We start from the raw sequence: 15,452 nt of genomic DNA, 5'->3' as shown, positions 1-15,452 counted from the left end.
ATTCACGTCAATTAGGAGTTATTTGAACTGATATAGCATCCCTAATTTAGGGAAAAGGGGCTCCTAAATTTTGTTTTATTTTGTTTTAGGCGAGGAGAGTTCTATAAAGCATCTTCAAAGATCAGAAACAAATCCCCTAACAGGTGCGAGGTGTTTAGAACCTTTAAAATATTCAATTAGATTAGTGGTTATCGACTCTGGCTACATGTTTAAATTACCTGGGAACTCAGGAAAAATGGCCAATGACTAGGCCCCTCCCCAGACCAGTTGAATCTGCCTTGGGGAGAGAGGCTGGTGGCTGCCCAGCCATTTTTAGTTCTAGGTTCCTACGGTGACTGATGCAGAGGAGGGTTAGAATCCTGAATTTGGCAAGCATCTATGAGTGAATTCACAGGATGACTTTCTTCAGTCAACCTTTATCTTTTTTCTTTTTTTTTAAACAATTTTTTTTAAACGTTTATTTATTTTTGAGACAGAGAGAGACAGTATGAACGGGGTAGGGTCAGAGAGAGAGTCAGAATCTGAAACAGGCTCCAGGCTCTGAGCTGTCAGCAAAGAGCCCGACGCGGGGCTCGAACTCACAGACCACAAGATCATGACCTGAGCCGAAGTCGGCCGCTTAACCGACTGAGCCACCCGCTTTATCTTTTTTCTGTTTGAAATTCCCTGGCTTCAGTGGGCTTCAGAACCCCTCATTTCCACCTCCAAATTAAAAGGGATCTCAGTTTTGTTTTGTTTTTTTCTCAGCCTCTTTCTTTGAGATTGTACAGGAGACTAGTTACCAGGCAAAGCTGTCAGCTGCCTTGAAACCAGGAAAAGATGAGATTGGTTTCTAGGAGTGAGATAGAGGAATTTCAGCCTGTAGGTGGAAAGTAATAATAACTGCTGATGTTTACTGGGCACTTATTTAATGTCTGAGGTATTGTGCTAAGCATGTCTCATGAACTGTTTTGTTAAACGTCACGATAATCCTTTGAGGTACATGCTACTATTGATTGCTGTTTTGCAGGCAAGGAAACTGAGACCAGATAAAAACAGAAGTGTCACACTGGTGGGGCCCGGATTTGAATCCAAGCAGTCTAGCTCAAGAGTTCCTGCTTGTTAACAACTACACCAATTGTCTCAAACTAGGGTGTATCAGAACCACCTGGAGCCCAGGCTCCCTGAAGGAGGAGGCGTCTGGGCCTTCATAACTTTAGCAAGTACTCAGCTGATTCAGATACTGACCAAACATCAGGAAATACTACTCCATCTCAAGTCATTGCTTACAGTGAAGACAGCTGACGCCTACGTATATTAAGAAGAAAGGAAGACCTAGTCAAGAGGTTGTTGTCCTGGGTATGGAAAGCTAGCTCAATATACAAACTCTCACCTCCTCAGATTGGCAAGCAAAGACAGGAATTACCTGTCTTTGGTGAATGGATGGTGAATGGGAGGGAAGGGAAGGGAAGGGTACAAAATCATGTTTCTGCATCTGAATCTCAAGCCTAGCTTTGCTCCCACCAGTTAAATCTTGGAAAGACCCTGATACAGTATACCATCGAATTCAACATGGTATAGACTGAAGTCACATTATTATTTTATGTACCATTTAGAATAAAAAAGCCACTCATGAAACTGTTAACCGCTATCAATTATGAGAGGCTACTAAGTTTCTAAAATCAGACAAGAATTGTGTATCTTAGGATCGATGAAATACGGTACAAGCAATGAACTCTAATGAACTTGGTTCTGAAACTGTGGAAATCACTCAGCACGTTGGGGAGGCTCCTGCTGGCAGAGTGCAGATAACAGAGTTCCAACAACACGGAAAATAGTCTGTACTGCAGATTTTAATAGGATTTTTTTTTTTTTGCTAGAAGAATTGAATACACATACACTAAAAGCAGAAGTCACAGCACTCTTTAGGTTTTAGCACTCAGATTTCTTATCTGTGAAATGGGTTGTGGTACGGCTTACTGAGGTAACATATGCAAACAAACACCACAGTACGTGGTGCATAGGAGACTGAAAATCACGTTTTTCTCCCTTTGCTAAGTCTGACGATATTTTTATGTTGCTTGAAGTCTGTTTTGAGAGGAGGAAGGAAAGTAAAAGTGGTAGATGTCCAAAATCAGAATGGAAGTCAGAAGGGCCATGCGATTTACAACAAATACCTGCTGAATGCTGTTTCAAAGCATATCTACTTTATGAGGTGAGGTCAAGCCATAATCAATTTTGTACTAATACTGAGTAAAGAGCTGTGTGCACACGGGAGGCTCTTCATATTTAGAAGAAGAAGAAATTATAGTCCCACAGGACTCCCAATGCCTGACTTAAAATCCAATGCCTTTGCAATTAGACTCCTAAAGAAAAAAAATACCAAGAATGTATGTGGCATTTAACTCACACTTTAATAAAACTTGTGGGTTACTTTTTTCAGTCATATTATGTTTTTAGTATAAAATGATGAGTTTATGAACTTCAGACATGGCTTGATTATTTTCTGAGGACCACAATTAATATTTAATCAGGGCAGATAACTTAAATTTAGATCCTTAATGCTGCCTCGTTTACTAGAGTTTCAGCTGCGTCCAAAGGGAACTTCACATGTGGGGCCCATATTTGATAACGTGGAGAGCTGCAAGAATTAGGGCAAAGAGATTTGCTGGCTTTCCGTGGAAAGATTCAGAACTGTGACATGAATCTGAAGAGTTGAATGGGGCATTGTTTGGTGAGGAAGCAGGTAAATAACTCACAGGGAAATACTGCAGTCTCTGAATACAATAACCACCCAAGGTACAAAAATGATGCCATCTTATGGGCTTTGTGTTATGTGAGGGCATAAAGCTTCCAAAAAGCCAGCAGCTCCCCCTCCCCCTTTGAAATCGGCTCTATTTGGAAAGGTTCACTGAGAGTGAATAAAGGGTTAAGTTACCACAGTGTGGCAATTTCTGCAGAGAGGTTGAGCCTAGATTTCATTCTTTCCTGAGAGAGTGATGGAAAGTTCTTGACCTTTTGGGATACTGCTACATTTGTTGCTTTGGAAGGCCTTCCATAATCTGGGGGTAAAAAAATCTCTGAGTGTAGGCCAGAATTTTGAAAACAGGGATGCCATGAATAAAATGGTTCACTCTTTCCCACATTCATTCAGAACTTTTTAAGCACCTGCTTAGCGCCAGGCTATAGCCTGTCTGCGAAGCCATGGGACCTAAAGAGCCTAGCACACAGCTGGGGCTTTAAGAGCCTCTGAGGCCTCAAGATATAAGGCGAGGGAGATCACAGGTTTTCCTGCAAATAGCTATGCAGCCATATAACTAGGTACATCCCTCTCTTTTCTACCACTGCTCCTGCCTTAGGGCCCCCCACCAGGAGACAAGCCACAGTCTTCTACAGGCCTTTAGGCCAGGCCTCTTCACTCCATGTGGCCCCTGCCGCTATCTTTCTAAACCGCAAACTTGGGACAACGTTCCGGCCACAGCGCACAAGGCCTCGCATGAGCTGGTTATGCTCCAGCCACTGGCATTTACGCACCAATCCTGCAACTCACCTTCCTTTTCTTTCCTCTGTGCCTCTACCCATGCAGGTCCCTCTGCCTGACACGCACTCCTTCCTTCTTGTGTCTACCTGGTGGACTTTTACCGATCCCTTAAGATTCACTTTAAACATCTGTTCTTTCATGTTCACCTTCATTGACCCTCAAAGCCTAGTTACTGTCTGCTTTGCACAGAGCCTGGGAACTTCAGACAATAAATGTCAGCTTCCTTGTCTCATGTCCTTCTTGGAGCTATGGCAGCACCTTATATCCTGCACTCAGGCTCTGTGGTATCTTTTTCGAACTTTGTCTAGAATCTGTGAGTTTTCTGGGCGAGTATGACTGTATTTGGTTTATCTCTGTGTCCCAAGGAAAGCGTCTGGCCTAGAGCAGCCCAGTCCATTGTGAAGTTTTCAGTGATACAGAAGAATTAAAAAGATAAATCAGGAAAAAAAAAAAAAAGGATAAATCTGGACACCAGTTAGCTTTCCATAAAGCTAAATGTGTTTACTTAGATTTTCTTATGAAAGTATGGACTTAGAACTTCTGGCTTATTCAAAGAACCTTTCATTTCTTGTACTGCTGAAAACAATGGCAGAGTTCGTGCAAGAATGAACTGTGCCTGAGTCTGAATCTGTGCTCTGCCACTACTAATGTTATATGACCCCCTGTGCCTCAGTTTCCTCACCTGGAAACTGGGGAAAATGGAATATAATTGTAACCAGTCCATAATTGGTATGAATGTTAGATAGCTAGATATGTGCAAAGTGCTTCTCACACTGAAGCTAACACTACTGGCCTATGAAACTAAGGTGATAGAGGTTTATTTTTTAATGTCCTTACTAAAGAAAATGAAAAAAAATTAGAAATGTTGTATTTGCTTTCCAGACTTCCTACCTACCTTCAAAGATGTGCAAACACATCTTTATTTACTTTTGAGAAATCCAAAAGTCTGGGGAATTATTGTTTTCAGTTATGTAGAACTCAAAAACAGACACGAACCACGGGATGGGTTTCTTAAAACCGAGATCCTGGAGTCTACAGGGACATGACAGAGGTACTGGAAAATCAGAATCCCTCCCAGGAGAGAACTGAGAACATGCCAGAGTGATGCCTAAAGATTTATAAAGTTCCTGCATACAAACAGTTTCTGCAGAGCAAGCTAACCCTTTTGAGGAAAAATCTACCATCATTAGTGCTCTATATGCCACTGATTGGCTTTTTATTCACTTGAATGAGGGCCTACTTTAAGCACGCTTCTAACATGGAGAAGACAGGTGTTTATGTATCAATAAACACAGAGACAAAGTAATACATTCATTAAGCTTAGGTTTCAGTATTACTAAAAAAGAGAATTCCAGAAAATAAAAAAAGCGTAACTCAAAGAGGTGACCTTAAGTATAAATCTGTAGAGTTTTAGAGTTTTTCTACACATTCTTTCTTGAATCACAATAAATAATGAATTAATGTGTCTATTTCTTTAGGCAGAGACCCCCTTACATCAGCAAGAGTTAAATACACAGTTTAAAGAAAATAATATCATGACAGCAACATAAAACCAATGGAAAGTACTGGCCAATTATTTCCTGCCCTCCCTGCTCCCCATCTCAATCCTTTCTCACATTATATGTAGAAAGACCCATCTTTAGAACCATGTCTGTTTTGTTCAACACAGTATACCCAGGACTTAGCACAGTGGCTGTCATTCAGCAGCCTTTCAATGAATATGCTAGTTTGCACCAAGGGAAGGGATGGAACTAACATTTCTTGGCCACTTACTATGTGCAAGGTCCCACATAAAGTTATTTTCACATATACATCACCAAAGTTTTCACATGTTTCATTGATATGGAAAGCAAGAGAAATGATGCAGACCTAGGGAGGGAGACAAGTTTTATAGGCTTCAAGCCTCCCTCCCTGCCCTTCTTTCCAGGTTACCCTGATGTTTATAAACCAACAGTGATCCTTAAGTTTTTATTCAAGATGATTTTCCAGCAGTTTTGTTGATTCCTAGGTTTCTTCTGCATATGACATCTCAACATTTCAACCCTTCTCAACCAAGGCCAGCTTGGCTGGCTCTTATTTAAGGGTCCCAGAAGCTATAATAGAAAGGGAACGAACTCTTCTCAAATACGGACTCAAAGGAAAGAGATCCAGATTCCAGGATCTGGATTTCACCTACTAGGTTTTCCCGGCAAATATGTCTCAAATCTCTCTGCAAACGTTTATATTTTACATTCAACTATCTGCAAAATGAAAGGGTTGGGACAGGTGATTAATTCATTTATTCAAACAACAAACTTACACCGAACATTTTATAGATATCAAACTCTTTATCTGGTGCCGGGGATACAAATATATCCAAGACAAAGTAAAACCAAACCTGCCTTCAAAGAGATCCCAATCGATTAAGGTCACATTAGATGCCATCTTAAAGATTCTTTTAGTTCTCAAGTGCTAATAATCTATGTCCTGGGAATCTAAATATCAGTTTAACTCACTCTTAACAGTAATTTCAAAGCATGTTTGTTATCTCAGACTGGATACAAGCCCAAAGGTAAAAATAAAAGTGTGTGGCACATCAGGGAAATGATATTCTGTCTCAGTGTCAAATGGTTATGGCAACTTTAATGAAAAAACAGACTGTTAAAAAAAAAAAAAAAGACTCTGCCTTAAATCTCACTTCAGCACCTGAACAGTAGGAATTCTTATTGTTTCCATTGTGCTTTTTCATTTCTGGGTCTACTGATGAAGTACAATACTTGAACAATACTCTGGCAGACTTCAAATGGTGCCTGAGCAGCCGGCGAAGTAAGCTGAGAAATTGGACACCCTACCCTACCTTACGATGGGAACCCAGTGAGGTATATTTATTTTATTGGACAGTTTGAATTTATTATAGGTTGCTCATAATTTCCTGTCTCATTTCTTTAGTGCTCTTGGAATTTATGTCAGGATGTCTTAGGTTATCACACTCCTTCCCTCCTTTGTCCCAACATTTATGCCAACAGACTGAACTGACTTAGAGAAAGTCCCCGGACAAAAATCGAAGGGGAAAATACCCAAAGCTTTAGTTGGAGAATGGCAGAAGCTTTGGAAAAAAATCTGAAAAAGCAATGAAGATGAAAATGGAAACTCTGTGAAAATTAATGTAGTGTAGAATTGGCGAACATACCACTTATTTCTTTAAACAAATAGAAGAAAGAACCCGCTTATGAGGTGCACCCAAATAATTCACAGGTGGTGAAACTATTAGAGTCTTGCAATTTCTTGCCTCAGAAGTGGAATAAATCTCCTATATTATAAATGGTGTATGCTCACACATGTGATTTTTCTGTTAGTCCCTTTATTTCAACTATCCCCCTTTCCACGCACAAGGCCTTTTTGGTTTTATTGTAATTAATTTATTTTAGTGGAATTGTAGAGAAAAGTCTAGTGAAGGAGGGAGATGCAACCTACTAAAGCAATAGCACTTTAGAAATATGATTCCAAATGGAATATGCTTGTGTTTTCCATGGATGATCTTTTGGTTATTATAAAGTAAGCACAATGTAGTAGAAACTACATCAGACTTCAGTCTACCAGCATGATACCCCAATTGTGGGGCAGATGAAAATGCCCTAGACACTGGTAACCCCTAATTAATGGTAATTCTCACAATGATAAGAATTTGTTTTGAGGACAGTTTTTTTTTCCTAAAGAATTTATCTTAACTAAAAAATTGTTCTAGTGTGTTCTGTTACACAAATTGATATTCTCAACTATGGAAATTGGAAACAAGTTTCAATGTTTGAAGTCAAATACTGATAATATCCAGAAAGATAATACATATGAATAATCTGTGGGAAGCCATAATTTACATTTATACATGGATAGGATTAAACAGATAGTGTCTATGCAGGTACAGAAGAGTCCCTTTTAAGATGAGCCAGCTTGGGGGGGGCCGGCAATTGAAAACAGTGATACCCATCACAGAACTATTCCCTACAGGAGAGTGTTTTGAAAACTTTTAAAAATAACTCTACAACAAAATGTCCAATGAACTACCAAACTCATTGTAAGGACAGTGTCTTTATCTTCCACAGAGCCTGGCTCTGTGTTGGCCACACAGTTGGTGACAGACAAATGCTATCAATGAAAGTATAATCACTTGATGTTTCATGGTACTGTGGAATTTACAAAACAGCTCAACGTCTGATGCCATATTTGCCTCTAATGACATTCTGGAGAGTTAGGTGGGATGGGCAATAATAGCACATAGATGAGGAGACAGCGCTGAAGTAAGTTCTGTGACTAGACCGAGATCACAGAAGTAGAATCCGTGCTACAGACCAGATGGTTACACTCTAAAACCAGTGTTGTTCCATGACATCTGAGACATGTACAAGAAACACATATCAAAGATGGTTGAGACTAGGTATGCTCAAGAGGCGTGTTTCACTTTGGATGCTGCTGTGCGAAACATTTGGGATTTTTGCATTTATGAGTCTGTTCCCCTTTCTGTCACTTGTTTACTCCTTTGTCTACCGACATTCTGTCCTGAGAGCAGCATTGGTGTTGTGCCTTAGTTTCTGCTTCTCCATATCTCTTTCTGTTTTCTTTGCCTTTCCTTTGGGTCTGCATGGTTCTATGTCCTTGGCTGGGTTGGCTGGTCTGCTCTACTCTAGGAGATTCCAACTGTTTACCACAGCCCTGCCTCTCTTGGTTCCTTTTCTCACTTACTGTGCCGTTCATTCCTGGATTCTGTTTGAAAAATGAACATGGACCCATTTTCCTACTTTTCCTTCAGTCTTTGTGGTGTGCAGGTTGTTACAAATGTAGAGCATGTTAAGTACTTGGGGGCCCGCAGTAAGTTGCACATCACAAAGATTAAACCATCATTAGGATGACATGCAATCTTCTTGTTTCAAATTTTCCATATAATAAATGGAAAGTAGAATTAACACTGACTTATAAGTGAGTGCTAGCATGCATGGCATCTAAATTTGAAGCACAGTTCATTTTAAAAAGGTGTTCAGTATAATAAATAACACCTTTCCTCCAATCTCAGTGTTTTAACACAAAAAAAAGGTTGGGGGCACCTGGGTGGCTCAGTCGGTTGAGCGCCCGACTTCGGCTCAGGTCATGATCTTGCAGTTTGTGAGTTTGGGCCCCATGTCGGGATCACTGCTATCAGTGCAGAGCCCATTTCAGATCCTCTGTCCCACTCTCTCTGCCCTTCCCCTGCTTGTGCTGTCTCAAAAACAGATAAAACATTAAAAAAAAAAGGTTTATTTCTTGGTAGTGGGTGAATGGATTTCAGAAAAGGAATTCTGTGAGAGTGGTGGCGTGGGGTTCTGCCCCACGAAGTCATTCAGGGACCCAGGCCTTGCGCTTAGTGCCTTTGTCATTCCCTAAGGTCTTGAAGTTCCCTGCTGGAGGCTCTGTGTCCAGGAGGCAGGTAAAGAGAGAGTGCTGAGTGTTTGCATGATTACGTGGCAGATGTGAGGGCTAGAAGTGCCATCTATAACTTCTAACTCTGTTCCATTGACTCACAATCAGTGAGTGATTGTGACCATCCAATCACAGAAAAGGCTGGGAAATACAGTTTATCTTTACGTCCTGCCAGAAAAAGAAGCGAGTTATGGTGAACCCATAGCATCATCTCTGCTAAAATGAGAGTTTATAGCTACCCTCCATTTTTATAAGACTGCAGCAAATATAAGTATCATTTTCCTCCTGAGAGCAAATTTCATAAAAGGAAAATACTTGAGAACCAAGTGGGTTAAGCAAGATATGAAACATGCAAAATTCATTCTAATTATCAACAGCAAAAGGGATTGTTCTTCAATTGTTATTCATTGTATAGACATATATGTTTAAGAAAGAGAGAGAAAAACAAGATATTTATCTTCCCTTTAAAATTTGTTAGCTTGCTCACTTGGTCTTACTAAAACCAGAATGAGTGAAATGCTTCAAAGGTGAAACGGATGTTCACATTTTCCTGTCCTATTTGTGCCTTACCATCTTTCCAACTTTTTTTTTACCAAGTCATTCTTATCCATCCATTTACTCATTCATTCAACAACATTCACTGAGATCTAATTCCCAGGCATCTGACAGAGGTAGGAGGGACAAGTCACTCCTGCTGTCACCCACAATGTCACGGAGTGGACAGAAATGTAAGCACAGTATGAGAAGTACAGTGACAGACATCAATGCAAAGAAGCCCAAGAACTAGAAGAAAGGACATCTTAAAGTACTGTAGAGATTACAGTTACTTACACATGTCTCTGACAAACAATTACTAAAAGCTAATTCTACATTGGTAGAATTTGTGGTATGGGTAGCCCAACAGAAATTATGGTATTTCTTCTGCAGAGAGTTTCAGTAGTTAATGAGATACGATATATATCTATGACTGAAACAGAGACCATTAAAAAATACAGGGAAATATCCAGACTTCTTTATAAACACCAAGCCTCTGGAAATCCACAAATAACAAGCCAGAGGTCACTGGTGGAGCCAGACTACTACCATTGGGACATCTTGACGTGGCCAGAAAACTCCTAACTGCTCTCCATGCTGGGTGCTCTCATTGGCAAAATCCCCAGGAGGAGAAGCCGGAACAGTTAAGCTTTATTCAATGTAGGTTTTAATCTTGACGTTCGGGAATTGGGGAGATTTAGTCATTTACTTTTGAGCTCATGGAAAGAAGGGGTTGATAGCAACAGCTTACCCCAGTTAGCAGGCAGGCTCCCCACACAGCTGTGCTGGCCTATTTCAATTAGGATCCTTTAGGGCTTACATCACCTCTGGTATGCCAGTCCTAAGCCGCTCATGAGCCAGTACTGCCAATCAAGCCAAAATTCAACCACATGGTATAGTTTTTATGATGTAGACAGAAAATGACACGAACTTGTCTTATTCTGGTGAAAACACAAAGTTGGAAGCCAGCTCTCTAGAAGAAGAAAATTAGTAAAAGCAGCAAGCCTGTAAAACTTGATTTAGACACATTTTCCTGTGATTATCTCAACACACTTAACTAGTAGGTTATTCATGATGATTCAAGGAATGCTCTCACTCAAGAAAAGACGAGGGCCCTCATGCTACGAGAGGTCACTTCTGGGTCACTGTACTCATGAGACCACAAGAAACAGTAGAATATGCAGAATGAGGGAAGCGTAGAATGAAACAAACAATTCTATGTGAGAAACTTCAATGATTAAGGCCTGGAACCTGAAACAGACAAATTAAAAGCAGAGCTGTCACTTGACCAGAGAAACTGGACTCTGTACATGAAGTTAGGAAACACCAAGAATGTGGAGAATTAGCAAACCAGGTGATAGCCTCTGTAAGTCCTTTCCTCCCTTAAATTAGTTCACAAACAGCTATGATGCCTGTATATAAAAGGCATTCTACCAGGTGCTACAGGAAATGCAGACATTAAGAGGACACTATATTTTTTTCTGGAAGAGTTTAAAATTGTATTTTGATTAAACCATAAGAAGGAGCAGGACCAAATTACCAGACGTGTCTTATCCAAACAATTCCTGTGCAAAACGCAACAACATCAACTAGTTTTTTTTTTAATGAGTAACAGGTACAGTGGTTAACCACACTTTACTGATTAAAATTACACAAACCCTGACCTTAACTTTGTTATTATTTGAGCTTCGTGCAGCATCTGAGGTAGGTACTAGCCTACCCCATGGTGTGCTAGGGGATGGCTTTCCACCTTATTCGTACACACTGATAAAGCAGAATCAATATGTATTAACACTCATATAAAGGCACAAACAAATATGTTCACTTATCCATTTTCTCTCTTTTTCTCAAGTCTTTAATATCCATGTGGTCTTTCAAGGAAAAGTGGGGGCAGAAAGTGGTCCTGAACAGACCTAAACACTAAAACAGGAGTCTGAGGAAACAAAATTGTAGCTGACCATGTCCAGACAAGAAACTTCACAAAAACAGTTAGAAAATAGCATATAAATAAATGCCTCATTATGTTCTGTAGATTTAGGTGAAAAGTCCTGAGGCTTGATTTAAAGAGAATGTAGGCATGAAAATAAGAAATAGATATAGAGGGAACAGTGATAGAAAGGTACTTGTGTATGTGCACACACGCATGCATGCACACGTGCGTGCACACACACACACACACATACACACACTCACACACTCACCACTTATTGGAGCAGCCCACAATCTGCTGCAAATAAGGGATTTAACATTCATTCCACAAGCTAATGGTGCTTCTCGCCATCCAAGATAGATCCACTTAGATAATAGTGGAGGACAGTGCCAGAGCGACTGAAGGGAATGGGCTATTGTGTTTGACTAGTTTCCATGTATAAATTAGTGCAGAGAAGAAAAAGAAATTCAACAGAAAAACACATGTACTTTATTATAATTCTGAGTGTTACTCTCACAACTCCCACAATAGCAGGCGAAAGAGCTTAAAACCACTCAAAAGAAACAAAAAGCAAATGCAAATTTGATTAAATGCCTTTCTGACAAGAAGTGATTTGACTTCAAGTTTGGATGGACACATATGTCAATGGCCGGTCATGGTTTTTGCCACATTCCTTTGGAGCTACACAGTTGGGACAAAGGAGGGGGAATGAAAAAGGGGAACAGAGTGGGAAGACTGGGGAAGCTGGGTGATGTGACTAAATATGACCTGAATATCAGGATGAAATCTCTTAATCAGAAGTACTGTCCTATTGTGCCCAGAGTAAAATAGATATCCATGATGTATGAGCTTTGCATGAACATATGATACAGAGACACAGGGACCTCATTTTCCCAGAAAGCGTCCTCCAAGGGTAAAGGATTTTGACAAAACTGAGGGTCAATATTTGATATTCTCACATCCTCAAGAATCAATACAGGGGATTCAGCTGTCAGTGACAACGAACACTGTTTTGAAGTAGAAATCTGACTCACCACTAAACAAATGGGATATTTTCGGATCAAGTTAAAGGGATCTTCAAAAATCACCTAAATTAATTCTAAGAGTAGATAGACTCTTATAATGTATAAAATAATTATGGGGAAAACAAGCTACTTTGTTCCATTTCTCCATTCAGACTGAAGGCTGAGCTGAAACTGTCACACTTCTAGTTCTAAGCCAACTGCTGATGAGGCTCATGGGCTCATAGGTCAGTAATGTAATTTTGGTCACAAAGCTGTTGGGGGCAGTTAACAAGCAAGTGTAACAAGTGCCCACAATCCTGTACATAACTTCAATGGTCAAGATGAGACAAAACCCCTAAATATCCAACAACGACTACAGACCAACTTACACCATTGCTTCCATCATTGCTAAACATTTTCCAACCATAGTATAAAGCAAACAAGTGATTTTCTCTCCATTATTTGACTTTCGTATTCAAATATAAGCTTGTTTCCCTATCTGTAAAATAGGTTTAAAAATGCCTATTTGCGGGGCACCTGGGTGGCTCAGTAGGTTGAGCATCCTACTTCAGCTCAGGACATGATCTCACAGTCCGTGAGTTCGAGCCCCACGTCGGGCTCTGTGCTGACAGCTCAGAGCCTGTAGCCCACTTCGGATTCTGTGTCTCCCTCTCTCTGACCCTCCCCCGTTCATGCTCTGCCTCTGTCTCAAAAATAAATAAACATTGAAAAAAATTTAAAAATGCCTATTTGCAAGCTGATTGTGCAGATTCCTTGTAACACGTTTCAAACAACTGGCCTAATATTTGGCACATTCAGGCACACAATACGTGGCAGGTATTAATAATACTGTTATTACTCTGCCCAGGGATGTATCTTGTTGTTCACAAGTCAGTTCTTTCTTGTGACTCTCAGAATCCCAATTCATTTAAATACAGACCTGAAACAAACCTGAGTTTGATTTCATTTTATCCTCACAATACAATTACTGTAATTTAAACAAAATATGTTTTATGTTTGAAATCTGATATAAAGAAACACTTCTTTTTTCCACATCAGTCTAATTATATGCTCAAGTACATATATGAATATTCAAGATGTCAAAGGGGGAATAATGCAATTTGCCAAATGGGTAGCTAAGCAGTCTACTCCTGAATAAGACAGTTTTTCCAAAATATAACAAAATCATATTTTCATATGAAGATAGCAAAAAAGTAATGTGGACTGGTAACTGAACTTGTGATTTAATTAAATTAGGGAAATAACACACGCTTGTTGAAAATCACAAAGAAGGAAAGATGAGGCAAACTAATGGTGTGTATATAAGTAACACGTCCCATATGGAAAAAATGAGACACCTTTCATAAATTGCTTGCTCCACTAGTCATAAAGCACACCTAAACATTCTGCTTTTTATATTCCTCACAACAGCTTAAAGTTATAGTCTATTCATGCTTAAAATTCAGTTGGCCTTTAAATGTCTGAAAACCTGAAAATACATTTCTATATTTATAGCATTTGCAGTGCAGCAGTATGATTTCTTGGCTACAATGATGCAAATGAGAGGTGGGAATGTATAAAATATTTAAACACTGTCTGATTACTCTATCTGATGAATCTTTTTGGAGTTTTTCAATTTATACCAAATGGCTTGCTTCCTCTGTTCAAAATTATAGCTCAGATGAAATTTGTCAGAGTCTAATCAGAACAAAACATTCCTTTAGCATCAACGAATCAATGCAACCTATATATTCGTTACATTTTTACCTTGTTCCCTTCTTGCCTTATTGAGGAAGCGCTGGCATGCTATAAATGTGACAAGGAGAGCTACAATCACGTTTGTTTGGAATCAGTGTGTGCAAATTTTGGAATCAAACCTTCAGATGAGGTTTATGAAGCTGCCTGCCCAGAACACTCTGGTTTAAAAAAATGTGCATTGCTATTAATATTTTGAGTGTAGATTTTTTTTGGACAGTAAATGTTCATTTTCTGCCCATAAACCAAGTATGAGTCACAACGGAACATTTACTTTGAGTCAAAAATGCAATGTGTGCTGATGTTCAAGAGCAGAGCATCTTATCACTGTGATTATGGAAAGCAGACACACACAAAAAGTCAGCATTTTCTTCTTCTTTAAAAGCAGATCTGAGATCAAAGACCATAATCCTCAATTCATAAATACTAGCATTAACTTGTATCCATAGAGGACTTACAGTAATTATGAGCTATAATCTGGGCTGGCTGCAAAGGGGCTCTCATTCCCTCTTTTACCTGGTTCCCTAGCACATGTGCACAGCCAGAGAAGGATTCGTAAAAGGCAGTGGGGGAAAGCCCCTTACAGCCCATCCTTCAAAAATTCCAGGAACACCACAGTGAGTGAGTTTGATTTCAGGACGTCCCTTATTCAAATTCCAAGCATACACACCGCCATTTATACAGTCCCCAGCTCAGAACGCTAGGCAGTATATCCCAAAGTTTGAGTCTCAATATTATTATATATCTCTCACTATCCCACAGAGTCTTGCGGACCTTACTTAGCTTGGGAAGTTGGGGGTTAAAGTTCTGAAAGAAGTTTTTCCTTTTCTTAAAATCATGTAAATTATTTTACCTGGTGTTTGAAGATAAAGACACACACACACACACACACACACACACACACACACACACACTACCCCCAACAGCAACCAGGCTAAGTGGCAATAGCAACGTATTGAAATGAAAAGGCATTTACCAGGAGCAGGAAAGCCAGAAAGAGGAGCGGTGTGCCAGGAGTTGCCCGACGGCAGCATTCCATGCTTGGATCCTTGCCGGAATCCGAATCGGACACTGAATAAGCTGCTAAGTGCTCCTCTGCTTGCTGTCACATCCAGTACTGGTGCTAACACTCCAGCCCTGCCTATCAGCTTCCATCAGCCCTGCTCACATTTCCTGACCGAGAGTGGGTGGGTGGGTGGATGGGTGGGGGGTAAGCTGAATGGAATCTCTCTCCGAGCAGGCAGCCAGCCAATCAGGCTCCTGCTAATCAGACGTGCTGAAT

At 40.0% G+C, this 15,452-nt stretch overlaps 1 protein-coding gene across 9 annotated transcripts in view; it reads right to left on the bottom strand.

Annotated features, from left to right (window-relative positions):
• The window catches only part of ADAMTSL1 (ADAMTS like 1), an 884,660-nt gene that overhangs the window by 364,463 nt on the left and 504,745 nt on the right, over positions 1 to 15,452 (bottom strand). For 2 of the 9 annotated variants that reach the window (XM_045467753.1, XM_045467754.1), the window contains exon 1: positions 15,147 to 15,350. The exons of 6 other annotated variants lie outside the window; for them this stretch is intronic. In XM_045467753.1, the coding sequence (XP_045323709.1) occupies positions 15,147 to 15,209 (63 nt within the window). In that variant the 5' untranslated portion in view covers positions 15,210 to 15,350. Of the gene's footprint in view, positions 1 to 15,146; positions 15,368 to 15,452 lie in introns of those variants that run through there. One more of the 9 variants, XM_045467752.1, reaches the window with a different exon arrangement.

Source organism: Leopardus geoffroyi, chromosome D4, assembly GCF_018350155.1.
Source record: "Leopardus geoffroyi isolate Oge1 chromosome D4, O.geoffroyi_Oge1_pat1.0, whole genome shotgun sequence".
In the NCBI taxonomy this organism is placed as follows: domain Eukaryota; kingdom Metazoa; phylum Chordata; class Mammalia; order Carnivora; family Felidae; genus Leopardus; species Leopardus geoffroyi.
Note: the sequence above shows the minus strand (reverse complement) of the source record. Positions and strands in the feature narration are given on the sequence as shown.